General features: G+C 41.7%; 1 protein-coding gene across 6 annotated transcripts in view; it reads left to right on the top strand.

The window, feature by feature from the left end:
• Positions 1-19690, top strand: part of Ift81 (intraflagellar transport 81) — a 123046-nt gene that overhangs the window by 47273 nt on the left and 56083 nt on the right. For all 6 annotated transcript variants that reach the window (XM_063225595.1, XM_063225594.1, XM_063225599.1 and 3 more), the window contains 6 exons: positions 6259-6408; positions 11316-11444; positions 12274-12363; positions 16706-16792; positions 17815-17886; positions 17967-18052. In XM_063225595.1, the coding sequence (XP_063081665.1) occupies positions 6259-6408; positions 11316-11444; positions 12274-12363; positions 16706-16792; positions 17815-17886; positions 17967-18052 (614 nt within the window). The remainder of the gene's footprint in view (positions 1-6258; positions 6409-11315; positions 11445-12273; positions 12364-16705; positions 16793-17814; positions 17887-17966; positions 18053-19690) is intronic.

Genomic DNA, 19690 nt, shown 5'->3' on the forward strand with positions numbered 1-19690 from the left:
AAAAATATCTTTTTAAAGTTTTTTTCTGTCTTTGCTTTCAAGTTACAACCAATTCACAGCAGTTTAAAGGATAATAAAATACTAAGCAAGGGGCTCACTAAAATAAAATCAAAATAATTTTACCTATTACATTCCTTTTTTTAAATACTGAAACTTATTTATGTATTTATTTATTGCTTTTTTGAGACAGGATCTCACTGTGTAGTTCAGGCTAGCTTCAAACTCTCAGTGATCCCCCTGCCTCAGCCTCCCAAGTGCTGGGACTGTAATCCCAATGCTAGCATGTGCCATCCCTATTACGTTCCTACAGTAATAATTATAGGAAATCTAAACTGAGTGTAGTGGTATATGCCTATAATTTCAGCACTCTAGGAAGCTAAAGCAAAAAATTTACAAGTTTGAACCCAGTTTAACAGCAAGCAAGAAATTTCTCTCAAAATAAAAAGTAGCCAAGCACAGTGGCACAGGTCTATAATCCCAGCACTCAAGAGGCTGAGGCAGGAGGATCACTGAGCTCAAGGTTAGCATGGTTACATAGTGAGTTCAAGGCCAGAGAGAACTACATAGCAAGACCCTGACTCAAAACAAATGTTTAAAGTAGTATGGAGTAATAGTATTTAGTGGTGTCACTTATGTATATTATAATAGTTACAGATAATGAAATTATATAAGTATTAAAACGAGTTATTTCTAACCATGTTTATTTAGCTAGAAGAAATCTAAGTAAAATGGAAAAATATTGTGCCACTAAAAAAAATAAATAAAAGGGCTGGGGATTTAGCTCAGTGGTGTAAGTGCCTGCCTGCCTGACAAGTGCGAGGTTGTGAGTTTGATCCCCAGTACTCAAGAAAAAGAAAAATAATTTTTTTTGAAAAATGAAAGAATTGCAAAAAAAAAAAAAAGAATGAGTAAAGAACAGGGCAATACACTACTGTGATTCAAAGAAATGAACACAAAGGAATACGTAATTTGTGACAGCTGGCTAGGCACTCTGTGGATTTTGAGATGAACTAGAATTATTTTCACAATCACAAGCTCCTTGCTGTTTGCATACAGAAATGCAGCTGGTTTTTGCCACTGACTTTATATTCAGTAAACTTGCCAAATTGAATTATGTATCTTTAAATTATTTTTAATTTCTCCACAAAGATAATAATGTGAATGAGAATTTTCTTTGCTTCCAAACCTTGTATCTCTTACTTATTTTTCCTTTCTCGCTGCCTTGCCTAGTTCCTTCTGCACAAAGTGAATAAACCTTTGGAAATAAATCTGTATATGTTTGCACACGCGCGAGGACCCTTCATCTGTGTAAATATGTTACTGAGCTGGGGTGCTAACACCCTGTACCTCCGCATTCTTTCTAGCTTCTGCTGCTGGTTTTAAAATCTTGCCTCTTGTGAAATCTGACCCTTTTCCTCACTGCCTTTGCTTGTTTGCAGTCGGCTCACTTTCCCTCATCCAGCCAGCCCCTAGTGACTGCGGCTGCTGCCTGCTACAGCCTTTGTGCTGGCCCCTCCACGCCGTCGCCGCTGTTTGCAGGGCGTCCTGCCGCCCCCTCGCCCTCTGTGACCTCAGCTGCCAGGTCCGCCCGCCCCGTCCTGCACCTTCCCCATCCTTGGCCCTGCAGCCTGCCGCTCCGCGCTTCCGCGGCCTGCTCGCTGGCCCGTGGTTCCGCTCGCCACCCAGCGAGCCCTTGGGACGCTCTGGCCCCTTCGAGTGGCTCCGGGCCCCCCGCACTGCCGCGCCTAAACCAGGGAGGGGGAAAGGTCGGGGCCAGGCTTCCCCACTTCCATTCCTGCCTGAGCGCGCTGTCTCCGTGCTGTCACTCCGGGGGCTTAATGGAGTGTTCCCTTGTATTAGAATTTTGTCAGTTTTCATTTCTAGTGTAGTAAGTATTGGTAGATAGAATCAACGTTAATCTCTTTGAGATCCTCAATGATTTTAAGAATATATATCTTTTGTGATATCTAGCAAGTTAAAAAAAAATATATATATATGTATATATATATATATATATATATATATATATATATATATATGAAGGGATGAGCCGAGCGTGGTGGCTAACGCCTGTAATCCCAGCCCTCAGGAGGCTGAGGCAGGAGGACTGTAGCAAGTTCGAGACCAGCCTGGGCTACAAAGTGAGCTCAAAGCCAGCCTGAACTACATAGTGAGACTCTGTCGCAAAAAGACAAAAAAAAAAAAAAAAAAAGAATCTATGAAGGGTTCCCAAGACCAGAAAGTTTGGGAATCAGTATTTTACACAAGAAAAGGGCAAACACCCTAATAAAAGAGGGTTAAAGAAAATCTTTTGTTTAAATCCCCATAGATGCACAGTATGCATGGTGAAAAAGTGAATTTCCCTAATAAAGAAATGCAAATAAAAACTAAGGTATTATTTTGCTTGCTTATCAGATGGGTTATAAAAGTATTATAAATAGCCTTTTGAAGGGCAGTTTGGCAGAATGTATCAGAAGCCTATGTTCCCTTTGACCATTTCTGGAAAAATGTTCTACAGAAATTACCCAGTATGTCTGAAGATTCAGTGTGTTTATCATGCTCTTCTTATATGGTGTTAAAAATTCAGAAGTAAATAAAAATCCAAATGATAAACAGAGGAAGCGTCCAATGGAAGAAGAAAATAGACAGTGTGTTTTCTGTCTTCTGCCTAGTTTCAGGGCGGTAGAGCCCATGGGCCCAGTGCACCTGTGGCTTATTTTTGTAGCCCAGGGATTAGTCTGACCCAATTACCTTGCCCCAGGTAGTATTACAGTAATATCAGATCATAACCAGTCCGCGTAGAACACATTAATAATTTGTGAGATTGTTCTTTCACCCAAACCATTTCTGTCGTGCAGCTTTCAAAAATAGTACTGGAGCACAGCAAGACAGAGAAGGGGAAATTGGCCTAGATATTACAGAGGGTAGCAGATGAGCAGAATTGATTTCATTTTGGGCGCTTTGCCCAGGTACTTTTAATAGAACATATAGTTACTCTAGGGATTCTGAGTCCAGGCTTTTATCAGGCATACACATGTATACCATAAAAGGGAAAATTGGAAGTTATTAGACTCTAGGTACATTGATGTGACTTTAAATTTTAGAGCAGTTCCTGTGATCAGCCATTGAAAATTTTCTATGTGGGGGCCGGATTCCTTAACATTAAAACAAACTCAGCCAGGGATAAACCTGCTTGAACTTCCTCTAAAATACAACATGTTCTTTGATTTTTTTCAAAGCTTAAGTCAAGTGTATAAAAATGTCTGAACTAAAAATTGGAGGATTATGTTTATGCAGTCAATTTTTAATCTCCCTACTTTTGAGATTTTTTTTGGTATAATCAGGGAATATGTGCTTTAAGGCAAAATAAATGTTGGCAATGCTATACTATTTTACTACCTATAATTTAGATTTAAGTTTAAATTACTGATCTTATAATTAGCCTTAAAATTTAGAAGGAAAAAGCCAGGCATGATAGTACATGCCCTGTAATCCCAGCTCTCGGGAGGCTGAGGCAGGAGGATTGCTGTGAGTTTGAGGCCAGCCTGAACTACATAGGAACACTGTCACAAGAAGATAAAAGTAAAAAAAGGTAGCTTGCTCTGTGTGTGTTTGTGTGTGTGTGTGTGTGAATCAGTCCGTCCACTCTAGCATTAAGCAACATGCTAAATCCTTTTTTATTACAAAGGACAAGGGCTTGTTGAGATGACCAAGCTGAACTCGAACTTCCAGTCCTGCCTTAACCTTCCAAGCAGCTATAATTACCAGCATGCATCACTGCACACAGCTTGTTTTGTTTTGAGGTGATGTGTTTAAATTACCAGGTTGACTGTGGAAATCAATGGGGAGATTCCTCAAAAACCAGGACTAGACGCCCCATTCAAGCCAGCTATTCCCCTTCTGGGTATCTTCCTAAAAGAATTAAAAACATCATACTACAGTGTGATATATGTGCACCCGTTTATAGCAGCACAATTTGTAATAGCTGGATCTTAGAAACAACCTAGATGCCCATCAACTGAAGACTGGGTAAAAATGATATTTTTCTACAGTGGAATACTACTCAGCCATAAAGAAGTTATAAACTGGAGACTTTTTTTTTCCCAAGCATCAGGCTCTGTCAATTGGCCCGGTCTCTTGATGGGAACTAAATCACCTTAGTCTGTCTGTGTTTTAGTTTAGCCTTTTCTGTTTCAAAACAATGACAGCCTAAATCTATACCCCATACTGTACACCAAAATAGACTCTACATTAATTGATGATTTACTTTCTTTTTAAAAGCTATAAAAGTACTTGAAGATCAAAGAAAATCACAAGTGGGGAAAAAAAAGTACTTGAAGAAATCATGGGCAAATTCCTTCAGTACTTTGACAAGGAAACATCCTTTGCAACTGTGACTCAAAATCCAGAAGCCATTGAAGACTGATCAACTACACTATAAAGAATAAATTTAAGGGGTTGGGGATTTAGCTCAGCGGCATAAGCGGCTGCCTTGCAAGCAGGCAGTTGTGAGTTTGATCCCTGGTACCGATAAAAAGAAAAAAGACAAAAAAAAAAAAAAAAGAATAAATTTAAGGGCGAGGGATATAGCTAAGTGGTACAGTGCCTGCCTGGGAAGTGCAAGGTCTTGAGTTCGATTTCTGGTAACCTCTCCCAAATAAAGTAAAAAAAAAAAATTAATAGTTCTTTAAAGAATAAACAAAATCCATCCCAGCATTATGGAAGACTGAGACAGAGGATCACTGTGAGTTTGAGGTCAGCCTGGGTTACATGTGATTTTTTTTTTTTTTTTTTTGTCTTTTTTGAGACGGGATCTCATTATGCAGTTCAGGCTGGCCTTGAGCTCACTCTGTAGCCCAGGCTGGTCTCGAACTTACCACGATCCTCCCACCTCAGCCTCCCGGGTGCTGGGATTATAGGTGTGAGCCATCACACCTGGCTACACGTGAATTTCTGAACTACATAGTGAGAACTTGTCTCAGAAAACCAGACTAAGAAACAAGTTCAAGAGGCAAATGACAATCTGAGAAAAATTTGCAAATCATACAATAGATTGTTAATCCCTCTATGACACAAATAACTTCTAGAAATTTAGCGTACCCAAGAACTCTCTAGAAAAAATGTTCAAAGTACATAACAGTTTACCACAAAAAGTATAATAACCCTGAGCGAACATTAATTTTCTTCTCTCAGATGAGTGAAAATTCAGAACTGATGATTTATCCTGTTAGCTGGGCATTCTCTGGGTTATTGGTGGGGACAGTATAGAGTTTGATTTGGTACAGTTCTTCGAAAGCAAGAAGGCATTTATCCTTTTGATCCAGGGGAACAAAACTCCCAACCTATGTCCAGTACGAATTCATGTTCTTTAAAATCAAAGAATGAATTTTAGGAACAACAGAGGTTAAGAAGAGAAATATTTATTGAGAGAAAACAAGCTTCTGTCTCAGAGAGAGACAGAAGGGGTCCTGAGTGGGTTGCCCAAACTGGAGACTTTCATAGGTAAATGGACGCAACTAGAGACCATGCTCGTTACTACTGAAATAAATAAGACATACATGGGGCCCGGGGTGGTGGCTCACACCTGTAATCCCAGCACGCCAGAGCCTGAGGCAGGACGATCGTTGCCAATTCGAGACCAGCCTGGGCTACAAAGTGAGGCCAAAGCCAGCTTGAACTGCATAGGAGACCCTGTCTCAAAAGACAAAAAAAAAGACACATGTAAACATTGTATTGTCTCAGTGTGAGAAGCTGAAAGAAACAGTATATGTATATAAAAAGTTAAGACAGTTATACTACTGACTTCTCAGAGTTCACTGAAGAGAACCATTTATGTTGGTATTGTTTGGACAGTTGAATGTAGATGTCTTGTGGTTGAGGTGACTGATTGGGGGTGACAATGTGTAGTGTACCATTGCTGCCCATTTCTGTTTCTTGTTAGTAGTTGAATAGGTATGTACAAGGTCATAGAATATTTAGATTGGTCCAAAAATTAAAGATGTACACTAATTTTTTTTGAGATAGTCCGTTTTACCTCTGAGCCCTCTGTGAGCTGTAATTGTAGGTGTACACTACTACACTGCCTCCAGAATGTTGTGAGTAGTCTTTCCCAGTTTTCTAATAAATCTAAGTTATTACATATTTGCAGTATGTGCATTAGTAAGTAGAGAAGAAAGTTCAGGTTATGTGTGAGGCTTAGCTACTACTCTTACACTCTGGATTACATATTGGCTTTTTTCTTTTTTTTTTTTTTTACAGTTCAAACGATATGTCAGTAAACTTCGAAGCAAGAGTACAGTTTTCAAAAAGAAGCATCAGCTGATAGCTGAATTTAAGGCTGAATTTGGGCTCTTGCAGAGAACAGAAGAACTTCTTAAGCAACGAGATGAAAATACTCAGCATCAGCTGGTAATGTGGTATTATCTTGGGCTCCTGTAACTACTGTGCCTGATTTATGGTTACAGCTTTGGACTGAGGTCATTGTTTTTACTGGAAGACCCATAAAATTATTAATATTCTCTGATTAATTACCGAAATGTCATAAAAGCTGATTCATTTATTTTTAATGTAGCAGTAAGCACTGCTTTTTAAAATATGTGTGCCGACTTGGGGATTATTAATAGAAGTTGAGGTCCAAGTAGGTTTTTCTTTTGATTAGCTATTTAATTTGGGTATAATTATAATACCAAGAGAGTGACTGTAAAACATTTACATACTGCGGTCTCCTGGGCAGAGATCTCTAACCGTGGCTTCCAAGGGACTTCGGAAAGAAGCTTCCAGAGCGGGCTGTGTGGGAGGCGCCTGCAGGCTGCGCCTCTGTATCCCCTCTGCAGCGTCTGGGCGGCCCCCGTCACTGCGCTGCCAGCCCTCCCAGTTTCTTGGTTGGGTTTCTTCTTTCTCACTTGGGAAACATCGGGATGGGGCTTCGCAGCCAGCAGTCACCTGGGAGAGGTGTGTGACATTCAGCCAGCTGCCGTTTCTCTTAGAAGGCAGTGTGTACTTTTCCATTTTGTGCTGACGAGTATTGTTTGCTTCTAGAGAATTTAAGATCGAGAATCACACGTGGATTCTAGCAGTACTAGCTTTGAAACTGATAGTAACTGCGTAATTGTTCACGTTTCCCCACCTTTATGGTTATAACTTCTTTTGTTGTCATCTGTGTGTGTGTGTGCGTGCTTATATTGGAGATTACAACACAACACTTGAGTAGTGTTCCCTTAAGTTTGTTTTGTTTTGTTTTGAGACAGGATCTTGCTGTGTGACTGAGGTTCCTCTTTCTTCAGGCGGAGTAGCGCTCCATTGTGTGCAAACACCACATTTTCCTCATCCATGCCTCTGATGGTGGACCTGTAGGCTGCCTCCACGGCCTGGCTGTTAGGGATTGTGCTGCTGTGAGCATGGGGGTGCAGTACCTAGGCGGGGTGAAGCACATTTTTACCCACGTAGAAGTTTTGGTAGGTACTCTTGGGGGACGCCTCAAGGTTCCCCTGAGGAACACACACACATATCAAAACCACCAGGTGCAAACGAACCGGCGGAGTATTCCACCGCGAACGTAGCCCTGTAATGGCTGCAGTACCAATCGTCTGTCAGCGCTTTAAAGATTTAGTTCCGTTGTCTTCTAACTTTGGTTATTTCTAATGCAAAGTCTCTTATATATCTTTTTTTAAAGGTTGTGTTATCCTTTGGTTATTCTTTAAGAGTTTCTGTGTTTGATTTTGTCTATAAATTCCCTGTTTGTTTTTAACTTACGTAGCTCTAGCTTCTTGAATATGTAGTTGAATGTGTTTTTCAGTTTTGGTTTTGGTTTATTTATTTATTTTTCTATTTATTTTTGAGACAGTCTTGATATGTAGTTCAAGCTGACCTTGAACTCAGTATGTAGCCCCAGCTTGCCTGGAACTCACAGCAATCCTCCTGCCTTAGCCTCCCAAGTGCTGAGATTATATAGGCCTGTACCACCACACATGGCCCATTTATTGATTTTTGTTTTGTTTGCTTTGTGAGACAGAGTCTCACTATGTAGTTCAAGGTGGCTTTGAACTCACAGCAATCCTGCCTCAGCCTCCAGAGTGCTGTAATTACAGGCATACATCACCACAACTGGCTTTTAAATTCTTAATATCAGTTATTATATGTCTTAGTTTTAGAATTTCTATTTGATTCTATTTCATTGATTCCTGCTGTTTATAATGTTCTTCAACTTCTGTGCATTTGTGTGATTCTGGGGATCAAATGGGCAGCCTCACATATTAGGTGAGTGTTCCATTACTGATTTACACTTTCAACTGTTTGTTTGTTTATTTTGGGGTTTTTGAGACAGGGCTCCACCATGTAATTCAGGCTGGCACTGAATACTGTGTAGCCCGGGCTATACTCAAACTAGTGGCAGTCTTCCTGCCTCAGCTCCTGAGTGCTGGGATTATAGGCATGTACCACCACACCTGGCATGGTGGCTACTTTGAAATTTCTGTGTGATAAATTGAACATTTCCTTTTTTTTTTTTTTTCCGGTACCGGGGATCAAACTCATGACTGCCTGCTTGCAAGGCAGGTGCTTATGCCGCTAAGCTAAATCCCCAGCCCCTAAAATGAACATTTCTATCTATCATTTGTTTTTCTCTTGATTTTCACTCCTTTGGCTCTGTTACTTTGTTTACCTAATGTCTTAATTACTTTTCTCTGGGCCAAAATTAAGAAAAGCATCTCTGGGGGCTGGGGATTTAGCTCAGTGGCATAAGCGCCTGCCTTGCAAGCAGGCAGCCATGAGTTCAATCCCCGGTACCGATAAAAACAAACAAACAAAAAAAAGAAAAGCATTTCCTCTGGCTCACAATTTGTTCAGTTTCAGTCCATAATGAGTTGGCTGCAAGGCAGGGTGACATTGATATAGGAGAATGAAACTCGCGACCTACTATGTCCAGTACAAGTTTGTGTTCTCTAAAATCAACAAATGAATTTTAGGAATAATGAAAGTTAAGAGCAGAATATATTTATTGAGAAAAGGAAAGCTTCTGTCTGAGAGAGACAGAAGGGGACCCGAGCGGGTTGCCAAAGACTGTCTTTTTTTAGGGTACACGTGTGCCCAGGGACTTCTATAGAAGGACTTCTATAGAGTAAAATCATAAGGTTAAATGAGCTAAAGGTGGGGAAAAATAGGAATTTGCAAGATGGGCATAAGACAGGACAAAACTGTGGTCAACCAATAAGATTAATGACTAAATTGGGAGCAAATGTGGGGGAGCAAGTCACATAGTAAGGGGGCCATGCTTAGCAGCAGTGACTCTTCCTGGAGGAGGAGAGTCTTGACTTCCTCAGGGTGATAGTAGAACTATTCCCACCTGGAGACTGTTCGGATGTGGTGGTATTTGCTTTGCCTCTTGCAGTTTGGCCCACAGCAGGAGGTGATTGTCTCTTGTTAGGCTACAAAATATCTGCACTTCTGCTCTGGCTCCTTTGAGGGCTCAGCCCTGAATGACTGCCTATAACATTTCTGTCTAACTCAGCTGCATGGTATGGGGCAACAGTTCAAGGCAGCGGAAGACAGCAAAAGGGATAAGGGCAAAAAGAGGGGACAGCTAGCCTCTTTTCCTCCCTGATGTTGTATGCAAGCTTCCTGCCCTTGGGTGAGTGTGGCACCCTCACCATCTCCGGGCTTTCTCTTCTGCAGGCTGAGGACATTTAAAAAGTGAGGCCTCTGACCCCTGCTGAGTCACTCAGTTACATTTCTAAACCTGGGGGCTGGGGATTTAGCTCAGCTGCATAAGCGCCTGCCTTGCAAGCTGTGGTAATGAGTTTGATCCCTGGTAGCCATAAAAAAAAAACTTCTAAACTTCTCAAGTTGACACAATGTATCAACCATTACACCTAGCAATTTTTATTGAACATAAAAAAATGAAATATGATTAAATTTTAAGCCCTGTATTTCCTTCTTTTGAGGATAGATAGATGGATAGATAGATGGATGTAAAGATGGATGGATAGACAAATATATGGATGGATGGATGGATGGATGGATGGATGGATGGATGGATTTTTTGGCAGATGGCCTTGATTTGCGGGTAGGTTTGCAGAGATAACTGTTTCTGGTCTTCACATACGCCTGCGCTGTTAGTTCTGTGTCCTTACCCTGTGGTGCAGAGACTTTCCTCCTGGGAATGTGTCTTCCTCACATGCCTGTCTCTTAGTTGTGTCTGTAAGGCGCAGCCCGGAGGCTTTAACTGAGAGCCTGGGGCGTTACCAGGCCTGCAGAACCCTGAAGTCCGGCCTTTCTACCTCCAGTGCGCTGCACTGTCAGGTTATTGAGCTGAGCAGATCTGCTCATCCGCGTTTGATTTTTGAGTCTTAGCCTGCTTATGCACAATTTAGGATTTTGGTGCTGTCTAAAGAGGAAATTGCAGACTGAATTTTGGGCTGATTCCCTGTAATTCCCTCCATCCCTCTGGGTCTCACTCCTGTTGGCAACTTAAGAATTCTAGCGCCTCTTGGCTCTCTCCCTCCTGGTCCTTTCTCTCGTGTTGTTTATTCCATTTCAGCCTCTCTAATAAGGTTTTCAAGCCTTCCATTTCTGTGGAATGTCTCTTCCCAGGTCACTTGGCCTTTCGCATTGCTGAGGCCAATGGTCACTTCTCAGTCCTGTTCTTGTTCAGCCTGTTAGCAGCATTTAGCTCTGTTAATCACTCCTTCTTCCCATAAAATGTGCCTTCCTGTGGCTCCCTGGGGCTCTGCACCCTGGTTCTTTCCCGGCTAAGGGTCTGTTCCCACCCATTGTGGGGCTGCAGCTCTGCACTGCCTCTGGGCCTCTGCTCTCTGGTCATTTCAGGGGTTTCAGGAGGTCACATTCTCACCTTGCACTCTGTGTTGGACTTACCTATTTAAGTGTTGTTTATTTACTCCCAATAGGAGTAAACTGTGAGGGCAAAGTTGGTTTGTTTATTTATTTTTTTCTTTTTCTTTTTCCTGAACTGTAGTGTCTTGGTGCCTGGAGCTATGTGGTGGTACAGTGGGTGGACAGTAAATATTGCCTGAGTGGTTCAGCAAATACTTAGTGAGCGTGTCCTGAGCTAAGTGTGGCGCTCTGGTCTAAGGCCTGAAGCTGGAAACGCTTCCTGCGCCCCAGAGGATGACATTTAGGGTAGGTCTGTGACATGTGAAGGCACCTAACTGAATGAGGCAATATTTGAAGTAATTGAAAATTATCCTTTACGAGTCTAAACAGATTTGCTAACAACCTTTTTCTGAATACAGAGTCTGCATACTTTAATGGGATCCAACAGGGTGTTGATACCATGTGTGGCTTTTATTTCTGATTTACAGCAAGCCATGGAGGAGAAAAGGGGCGTATCTGGGTACAGTTACACCCAGGAAGAGCTGGAAAGGGTGTCGGCCCTGAAGAGTGAAGTCGATGAGCTGAAGGGACGAACCCTGGATGACATGTCCGAAATGGTGACCACCCTGCCCCCCACCCGGTCTCCTCACTGTCTTCCAGGGCCAGAGGCAGATGCTTTGTCCACAGTGGGCATTTACCTGGGATCTTCTGGATTTTACCAAAGTCCAACTCCTCAAAAAATTAGTATTTGGGGAAAAAGTTAGTATTTGGGGCTCGGAATGTGGCTCAGAGATAAAGCTCTTGCTTAGCATGCAGAAGGCCCTGGATTCGATCCCTAGCACCACACCCACACACACACACCAATTGGTATTTAATCTGGGCATGGTGGAGCATGTCTGTAATCCCAGCACTCAGGAGGCTGAGGCAGGAGGATTGCAGTGAGTTCAAGGCCAGCCTGAGGTACATGGTGAGACTGTCTCAAAAAAAAAAAAAAAAGACAGAAAAGAAAGAAGACTACCAAAGAAATCTATGAAAAAATTAATATTTAGCACCGAAGAAGACTGCAGGACTCTCTTCATCCTTATGGTTGGTTGATACTCTTAATAAGTTACTACTTACGGCATTCAGATTACTAAGTACTATGAACATCACTCCATCTATGTATGTTTTGTATAACTTACACAACTATGTTTATTTGTTGGGCAACTTCACTGTTTAAAATTATTGTCCCATAGTAGTTTACATTCTTGATAATTGAAATTTTAAGTTCCCTTTGGTAAATGATACTCCATCTTGCTGAGGAATAAAAATTTACTAAGTCGTTTCCACATTGTTTGGCACTGAAGTAATTTATAGTTTTTTACTCTTTCAGTAAGTATTTTTATGTGTGTAGTATTTTCTCTTTTGAATCATTTTTAAGGCATCATATTTTTTGTTAAATGGCAGATAAAAAAGCTGAATTCCCTGGTATCTGAAAAGAAGTCGGCCCTCGCCCCAGTTATAAAAGAACTGCGACAGCTGCGTCAGAAATGTCAAGTAAGTGAATTTGGTTTAGGACTTTTTTTAGCTTCCATCTTGTTCTTATATAGTGGCTAGACTATCCGGTGCTCTACTTAGACAATTACAAAAAATAAATTATTATTGTTATTTTGATATGATTTGTGACCTACAAAGATTTTTGTTTAAATTGTGCTACTCATTTTTTTCATGAATTAGTGGAGAAAGGGAGAAAAAGAAATTTAAACTGAAATTCACAAATGCAGCCAATAAGATTTTTTTAAAATCATATGCACATCAGAGTTGGGCTTGATGGTACATGCCTGTAATGCCTGTATTCCCAGCATGTAGGAGGCTAAAGCAGGAGGATCACCATAAGTTCAAGGCCAGTCTCAGCTACATAGTGAGACACTATCTCAAAGAAAAAAAGAAAGTAAATAGATCCATGCTTTTGGCAAAGAATTCAAACTGTTTAGAATTATTAAAGGGAAAAAAAAAATTCTTGTTCAGCACCAGCTGCTGCACCCCCACCCCCAGCCCCCGCATATTTCCAAGCAGAAACAACTGTTAACAAGTTTTTGTATATTTTCCAGAGATTTTTCTGGGAATTAATAAGTGGAGATTTTTTTCATTCATTAAATGTATTGGCACATCTTAGATCCATAGGATCACATTCATCAGCATTTTGTTCCCTTTTCCTAATATGTGCCATAAATTTTGATCTGTATTTATACTTTTGATTTCTCACAGCGGAGAACACAATGCAGTATCCAAATGTGTGTCCAGTTTATTAAGAGTTGGTCTCAGGGTGCATCTGCTTGGCTAGAAAAATGTCTCAAGTGCATCCTTCTTTCCTTCTTTTTTTTTTTTGGTAAATTAAATAATAGATTGGTCAAAAATTTTTCACTCTTTTACTGTGTTGAAGGGGTCTGCTGTCAGTTTATCATGTCTTTGTAAGTATTAGGTTGTAGCATTTTTATCTTTCTTTATGTCATTTCTTTATGTCTTTATCCATATGTCATTACTGTAATCTCAGCATAGGTTTAGTTCTATTTGCTTTGCTGGAATCTGTGTCTTTTGTGACGTCTTAGTCACTTTTCTCACTGCTGAGTCACAACTCGCAGAACACACAGCTTAAAGGAGAGTTTTACTCTGGTCCACGGTTTCTGTCCATGTGCAGCCAGCTGCGTGGTGGTCACAGGACAGCACCGAGCCGTGGTGGAGGGAGAGGAGCTCAACACTGGGCATCCAGGCAGCTGGGGAGAAAAGAGCCTGGGGTCCCCAGGTCACACCCTCCGGGCCTGGCAGCTCACTGGGCCCAGCTCCTAGTAGCAGGTCAGCTCTGAGCCCTCGGACTGGCCCATGGCCAGTACAGCACCCCCAGGACCAGCCGCCTTCCAAAGTCCTGCTCTGAACAGCCGGGCTGGTGAGAGATGGTCCAGACTGAAGGCACAGGACGTTCGTTCTGGGAAATTTCTATGTGGTGTCTTCATATAGTCCCTCATTTTTTCCTCTTTGTACTCCATCCATTCCTACTAGATACAATGTCTCTTCTGTTTCTTACACGTAACCATAATTTGATATTTTCACCTTTTTCTCTCTTTGTGTCTATGTTGGATAACTTCAGTGTTTCATAGCTCATTTTATCTCAGTGATGTCCAGTCTCAGACTTATTCTATTCACTTAGGGTTTTTTTGTTTGTTTGTCTGGTTTTTTGTTTTTTGCTTTTGGTCTTGTTGAACCAGGATCTTGCTATGCAATCTAGGCTGGCCTCGAACTTACTTTGTAGCCCAGGCTGATTTCAAACTTGGAATAATCTCTGCCTCAGCTGGCACTACGCCGGCTATCCATTTAATTTTTAATTTCAATGACTATCTTTTTCATTTTTTTTCTTTTCCTTTTCTATTTTTTTCTTTTATTTTGAAGATAGTAAAATACAACAAAGCAAAGAACAAAGCCAATCAGGACAATGCAGTGAAATTGGTACAGAACTTGAGAGTAGGATCCCGGGATAACAGTAATAGATGCCTTAGCGTATCTCGTGATCTTTACAATAGTGGTCCATCATTTTCATTTTCTTCTGAGTGTGTCCTTTTTCCAGTCTTTTTTTTTTTTTTTCGTTTTTATTGGTACCAGAGATCGAACTCAGGACTGCCTGCTTGCAAGGCAGGTGCTTATGCCGCTGAGCTAGCCCCGTTTTTCCAGTCTTCTGTTTGAAGTTCGTAAGTTGTTATTGTGTTAAGCACTCTCATCTGATTAGGTGTAGTACCAGAGTTCCTTGAGGACTAAGCCTGCTCTTTACATCTTGCTATATTTTATACCTAGTGGACCAGTCATTTCCTTCTCCTAGGGTTTCCACTCTGAGACCGAGTTTACCGGTAGCAGGGCTTTGTCTCAGTCCTGGCTGCTGGAATGCAAGTGTGTGTACCTCCAGAGTGGCTTTGTTTGTTTTGGTACTGGGAATCCAATTCAGGACCTCAAACATACCAGGTAGGCACTTTCGCTGCTGAGCTATATCCCCAGCCCTCTGCAGTGGTTTTGCTGTTACCTGCCAGGTGCTTTAGAAATATTGCAAAATTAGAGATAATTTCCTTTTTTTTCTAATTGGCATTTTAAAACAAAACAATGATACAAAATTTCAAAACAAATCAAATAATAGAAAATCAACACAAGTTAATATGTTGCATATTGTTATCTTCAAAGTGGTTGTTCAGATTATAAAATTTAGGCATAAAAGAAATGATCAAACAATTGAACATTGAAAGCACAAACTATTCTTTTTGATGAACTAACATTAGATTAGTAATATAGTTATATGTCTTATGTATATAACCTTTTCCCTTCTTTCTTTCCTCCTTTCTAAGATTGGAGATAATTTTGAGCTAATGTCTCTGGTCACGTAGGTTAAAGAAGCTTTTGCAGCTGTGGCATCTTCTTTTCACTGAGAGACCCAGTAACCTCCTAAGTACACAGCATGTGCTGCCCCTCATCCCACTGAGGGTGTGTGTGACAGTGACACTGAGAGCTGTCGGTGTCCATCAGTCAGGTCGACACACACAGCCCCAGCCCTCCCGCCGCAGCCCACTGTGCTGGTCACCCAGTGCAGGTGCCCTTGCACACCACAGCCTTCTTCCAGAGGCTCGCTTCTGTTTCCAAGGACACTGATGTGAAACGAAGGGCGTCCCAGGCTCTCGCTAGCTCTGATCACAGGTTAGTTGTGAGGTTGAAAGTGGCGTAGGTTACTGCAGTAAGGCATAGGTCTTCTGTTGTAGCTCCCCATCATGCATAGGCCTGAGTCCTTTCTTCTGCCTGCCTGAATATTAATATTCACTGTCACCAAGACGCTGCTGCACGGTGAGTAGCCACCATGTGTCAGCCCTTGTTTCTGGCCCTGGCAGTGCCTCTTACCTCCTTGAGAATCCACTTTATCTCTGGATTTAAAAATATATTTGCTCTACCTTGTCACTTAGTTGCAGAAGAAAAAAGTAGTTGCAGATACTCAATCATATTTCTAGGTATTTGCAGATTTTCAAAGTGTCTCATTCAAAATATTATATTAGAATAAACATTGAAACTAGAAAAATAGCCTAAACCCTAACCCTAACCCCGCCCCCTCCGTTTCCAGCTGTATAATCTTTGGCAAGGCATGTGGCCTTCCTGAATGTTCTCCAAGCATTATGTAGCAGTAGCAGCCCCTCCTTCATGGCCCTGTGGTAGGATTTGGTTAGTGTCAGGCCCAGTTCAAACGCCCTAGCATCTGTGAGGTTCTCCTGGCCGGGCCCCAGCTAATCTTCCCCTGGCTCACCACTGCCCAGATGCTCTGCAGCACACTTCGCTGTTGTCCGATCCTTAGTTGTTCCTGTTCCCTTCCTTCATTCTGAGTTGTTCCTTTTTTAGAAAGTACCCTCTTCTGCTTGTTCACTTTCCCTCAGCAGCTGTTACTAGCCCTTTATGCTCAGTTTAGGTTCAGTTTCTCTGGGAAGTTGTCCCCACTGACCTCAAAGCTGACTCAGCTCCATGAGAGTCCCGTGTGCTCCTGTACACCTTGCGTTTGTCCCTAGTGTCACCCATACATAGCTCTCAGCAGCCTGTTTACTCGTCTGAGCGTTACTAAGGGGAAGAACCGTTGGTATTTGCTTCACTGTTGTTTCTCCAGCCTAACAGAGAGACTGGCACACAGCTCTGTCCGTGGCAGCTATCATTCTTATCAGCGCCTCCATCTGTCATAATTCTCAAATGTCCAATTGTTGTATAAATAACTCTTAAGTACGCCAAGAAGCTTAGAGTTCAGTTACAAGACTGACAAGGGCACACACTGTTTCCGAGCTGCATTTCAGCCCGCTGTTTTTCACTTATCCAGTTGTTTGCCCTTTCGTACTAGGCTCTAACCCAGGAATGTGACGAAAAGAAATCCCAGTATGATAGCTGTGCAGCAGGCCTTGAGAGCAGTCGGTCCAAATTAGAACAGGTAAGAAGAGCTTTGTAACAGTTAACCAGCACTGCCTGTTTAGCAGAAACTGCACATTTTTACTCCGCCAGAGCCAGATCTTTCTTGTCATTTCCTAGCTGTCTCCTAAGCTCTGAGATCAAGTCTTTAAGCCTTCTGTGTGCACAGTGAATTTTCTCACTTGTATCACTGTTGCCAGAGTCCAAAGTCCATCATCCCTTGTCTAAACTCCCAAAGTAACCCTCTCTCCTGCTGCCTCTCTTGTCTTCTCAGTTTATTCTCCATAGAGCCATCAGAGAAACTTCTTTCAAATTTAGTCTACCCTCCATTGCTTCCTTTTGTATTTAAAAATCTAAAAAAAAAACACAATAAAATAAACCCAGCCTCCAAACTCTGATGGCCAGGGCCCTTCCTGCCTCATTAACTTCCTGTTCATGACTGTGCTCCTCGTGCATGAGCCTCAGCCACATGGGCCTCTTCCTGAGCTCCAGATGGCCAGGCTCATGCCCTCCTCCAGGCTTTGCTCAGCTTTCCTCTGCCTGGGATGCTCTGCCCTTCATTCTTTCCCTCTTTCCTTTTCATCTGCTGCTTTCAGTGTACTGGGCACCTCTCCTGGAGGACTTCTCTGGTCACCCTAGATTTCCCGCTCTCCCTCCAGCCTGGCCTGCCTGTCTCTATCACGTTCCACCGCTGACTTTTCTCCCTAGCCCTCGCCCCGTCTGAGTCACCCTCATGCTGTCATTCCTTGCTTACGCCCGCCTCATGTCTCCTGCACTTGAGCAAGAGCTAAGACCCATCTGCCTTGTTTACCCTGTGTCCCCAGCACTTAGGGCAGTCCTGGACATGCGTAGAACGTAATAAGTGAGTAACAGAGCAGTGTGAATAGTCTCGAAAAAAGATTTCAACCTATTCTGCTAAATAGCTTAAAACTGCAAGAGAGGAAGTTACTCCCGACGGCTCTTCTGTTGTATGTTTAGAGCCGTCCTCTCTGCATCTGTCTTACTGTTGCAGTAATGTTGCCCCCTTTAAAATTTATGTTGTAGGAAGTTAGAGGACTACGTGAGGAGTGTCTGCAAGAGGAGAGTAAATACCACTACGCAAACTGTATGATTAAGGTGAGACCGAGCGAGTGGGCCCGGAGCCTGTCTGAGTTTTTCCTGGGTGAGGCCTCCCTGAAAACGATCTTTCCGTGTAGAACCTGGAAGTTCAGCTTCATCGAGCTACCGAGGAGATGAAGGCCTATGTCTCTTCTGATCAGCAGGAGAAAAGGAAGGCAATCAGGCAAGGAATGGTTTTGTTTTCATATTGAGTTGCTTTCTGTGTTCACCTATAGAAGTGTAAATACAATAAGATTATGCAAATTTAGAGTATTAAATAGATGCTAAAGTATATTTCAGGACTAAACCTTACTAAGCATCTTCTCGATATCCCAACCTGCTTACTACGTAGGATTACATGTAATTTTAATTCTTGCTTGTGTTGTCACATGTGGTGAAATATATTTAACATAAAATTCTCCACTTTAACCATTTTCAGCACTCAATTCAGTGACACAAATCATATTTAAAATGCTGTGCAGTAATCACCACTGCGTGTTTCCCAAACTTGTTCATCACCTTCAGCAAACTCTTACAGCTGCGGGACCTTAAGGCTCACCCCTTGCTTCCCCAGAATATGTGTAATTTTATAAACTCTAGCAGCAGCCTCTCTTTAAAGCCCTCCGTGCTAACTGCAGTGAGATGACTGCATTTTTTGCTAGAAACTATGTGATAATGCAGTGTGCTGGCCTCCAACAGAGGAGAGTGTGCAAATACTGCCTAGTCCTTATATGGGGATTTTTTTTTGTAACCTAGCTTGTGGCATGCTGTAATAAATCAAATCCAGCTTTAAAAATTAAATAATCAATTCGCTAGTGGTGACACATGCCTGTAATTCCAGGACTCTGGATACCCTGAAGCAGAAGAATTGTGGGTTCAAACCCAGCCCTGGGCATCTTAGCAGCTGCTAAAGATCTGAAAATAAAAAGGGCTGGGAATGTAGCTCAGTGTGAAAACCCTGGATTCAACCTCCAGAACTGGAAAAAAAATATTGCTAGCTATAAAATAAAATGCAATAATTGAATAAGATAAGCTTTCTTTGTCCTTCACAATTCAGATGTTTTGCTTTCACCACCCAGTAAGAAAGAATAAGATGTGTATATACAGGAGACTGCATTTGAGGTTAAGGGTGGCATGCGTATTGATAATGGTAGAAAAAGAAATCCGAGAAATAGGGCATCTTGCAGAGTCTGAATCTTTAAGAAATATGTAATTCACTGCAACGCAAGCCAGATTGAAAATATTCTATAAATGGAACCATGTTTTTTCTGATATATACTCTCACATATTAAACTAAAAATGTCCTTAGATTCTTTCAAAGCATATAAACTTCGCTCTTACAAAAATATATAGTCAATGCTAAGAAGTGAGAATAGTTAAGTTTCTTATTCAAAAATAAAAAAGTTTGCCAGGCATGGCTGTGCAAGTCTATAAGCCCAGCCCTCTGGAGGAGGCAGGAGGATTGCCATAGTTCAAGACCATCCTGACCTATATAGCAAGACCCTGCCTAAAAAAAATTTAGAAATTAAGTTCCTCTCAAAAAAAAAAAAAAAAAAAAAGGAAAATGGAAAAAAAAATATTTTAGTAATTAAATTCCAGCTGGGTGTGGCGACACACCTCCGCAATTCCAGCTGTTGGTAGGCGGAGGCAGGAGGATTGCTGCGAGTTTGAGGCCTACCTGAACTACACAGTAAGCGTCTCAAAAAGACAAACAAATAGAAATTAAGTTCAATTTCTTCTGACATTACCAGTCTAAAAAGTAAAGAAGGAAATAATTGCTCCTGAACTATTTATTTTATGATCATTTTTTCCAGCAAGATGT

Source organism: Cavia porcellus, unplaced genomic scaffold (assembly GCF_034190915.1).
Source record: "Cavia porcellus strain 051 isolate PalLab524CR breed Dunkin Hartley unplaced genomic scaffold, mCavPor4.1 scaffold_16, whole genome shotgun sequence".
Classification (NCBI taxonomy): domain Eukaryota; kingdom Metazoa; phylum Chordata; class Mammalia; order Rodentia; family Caviidae; genus Cavia; species Cavia porcellus.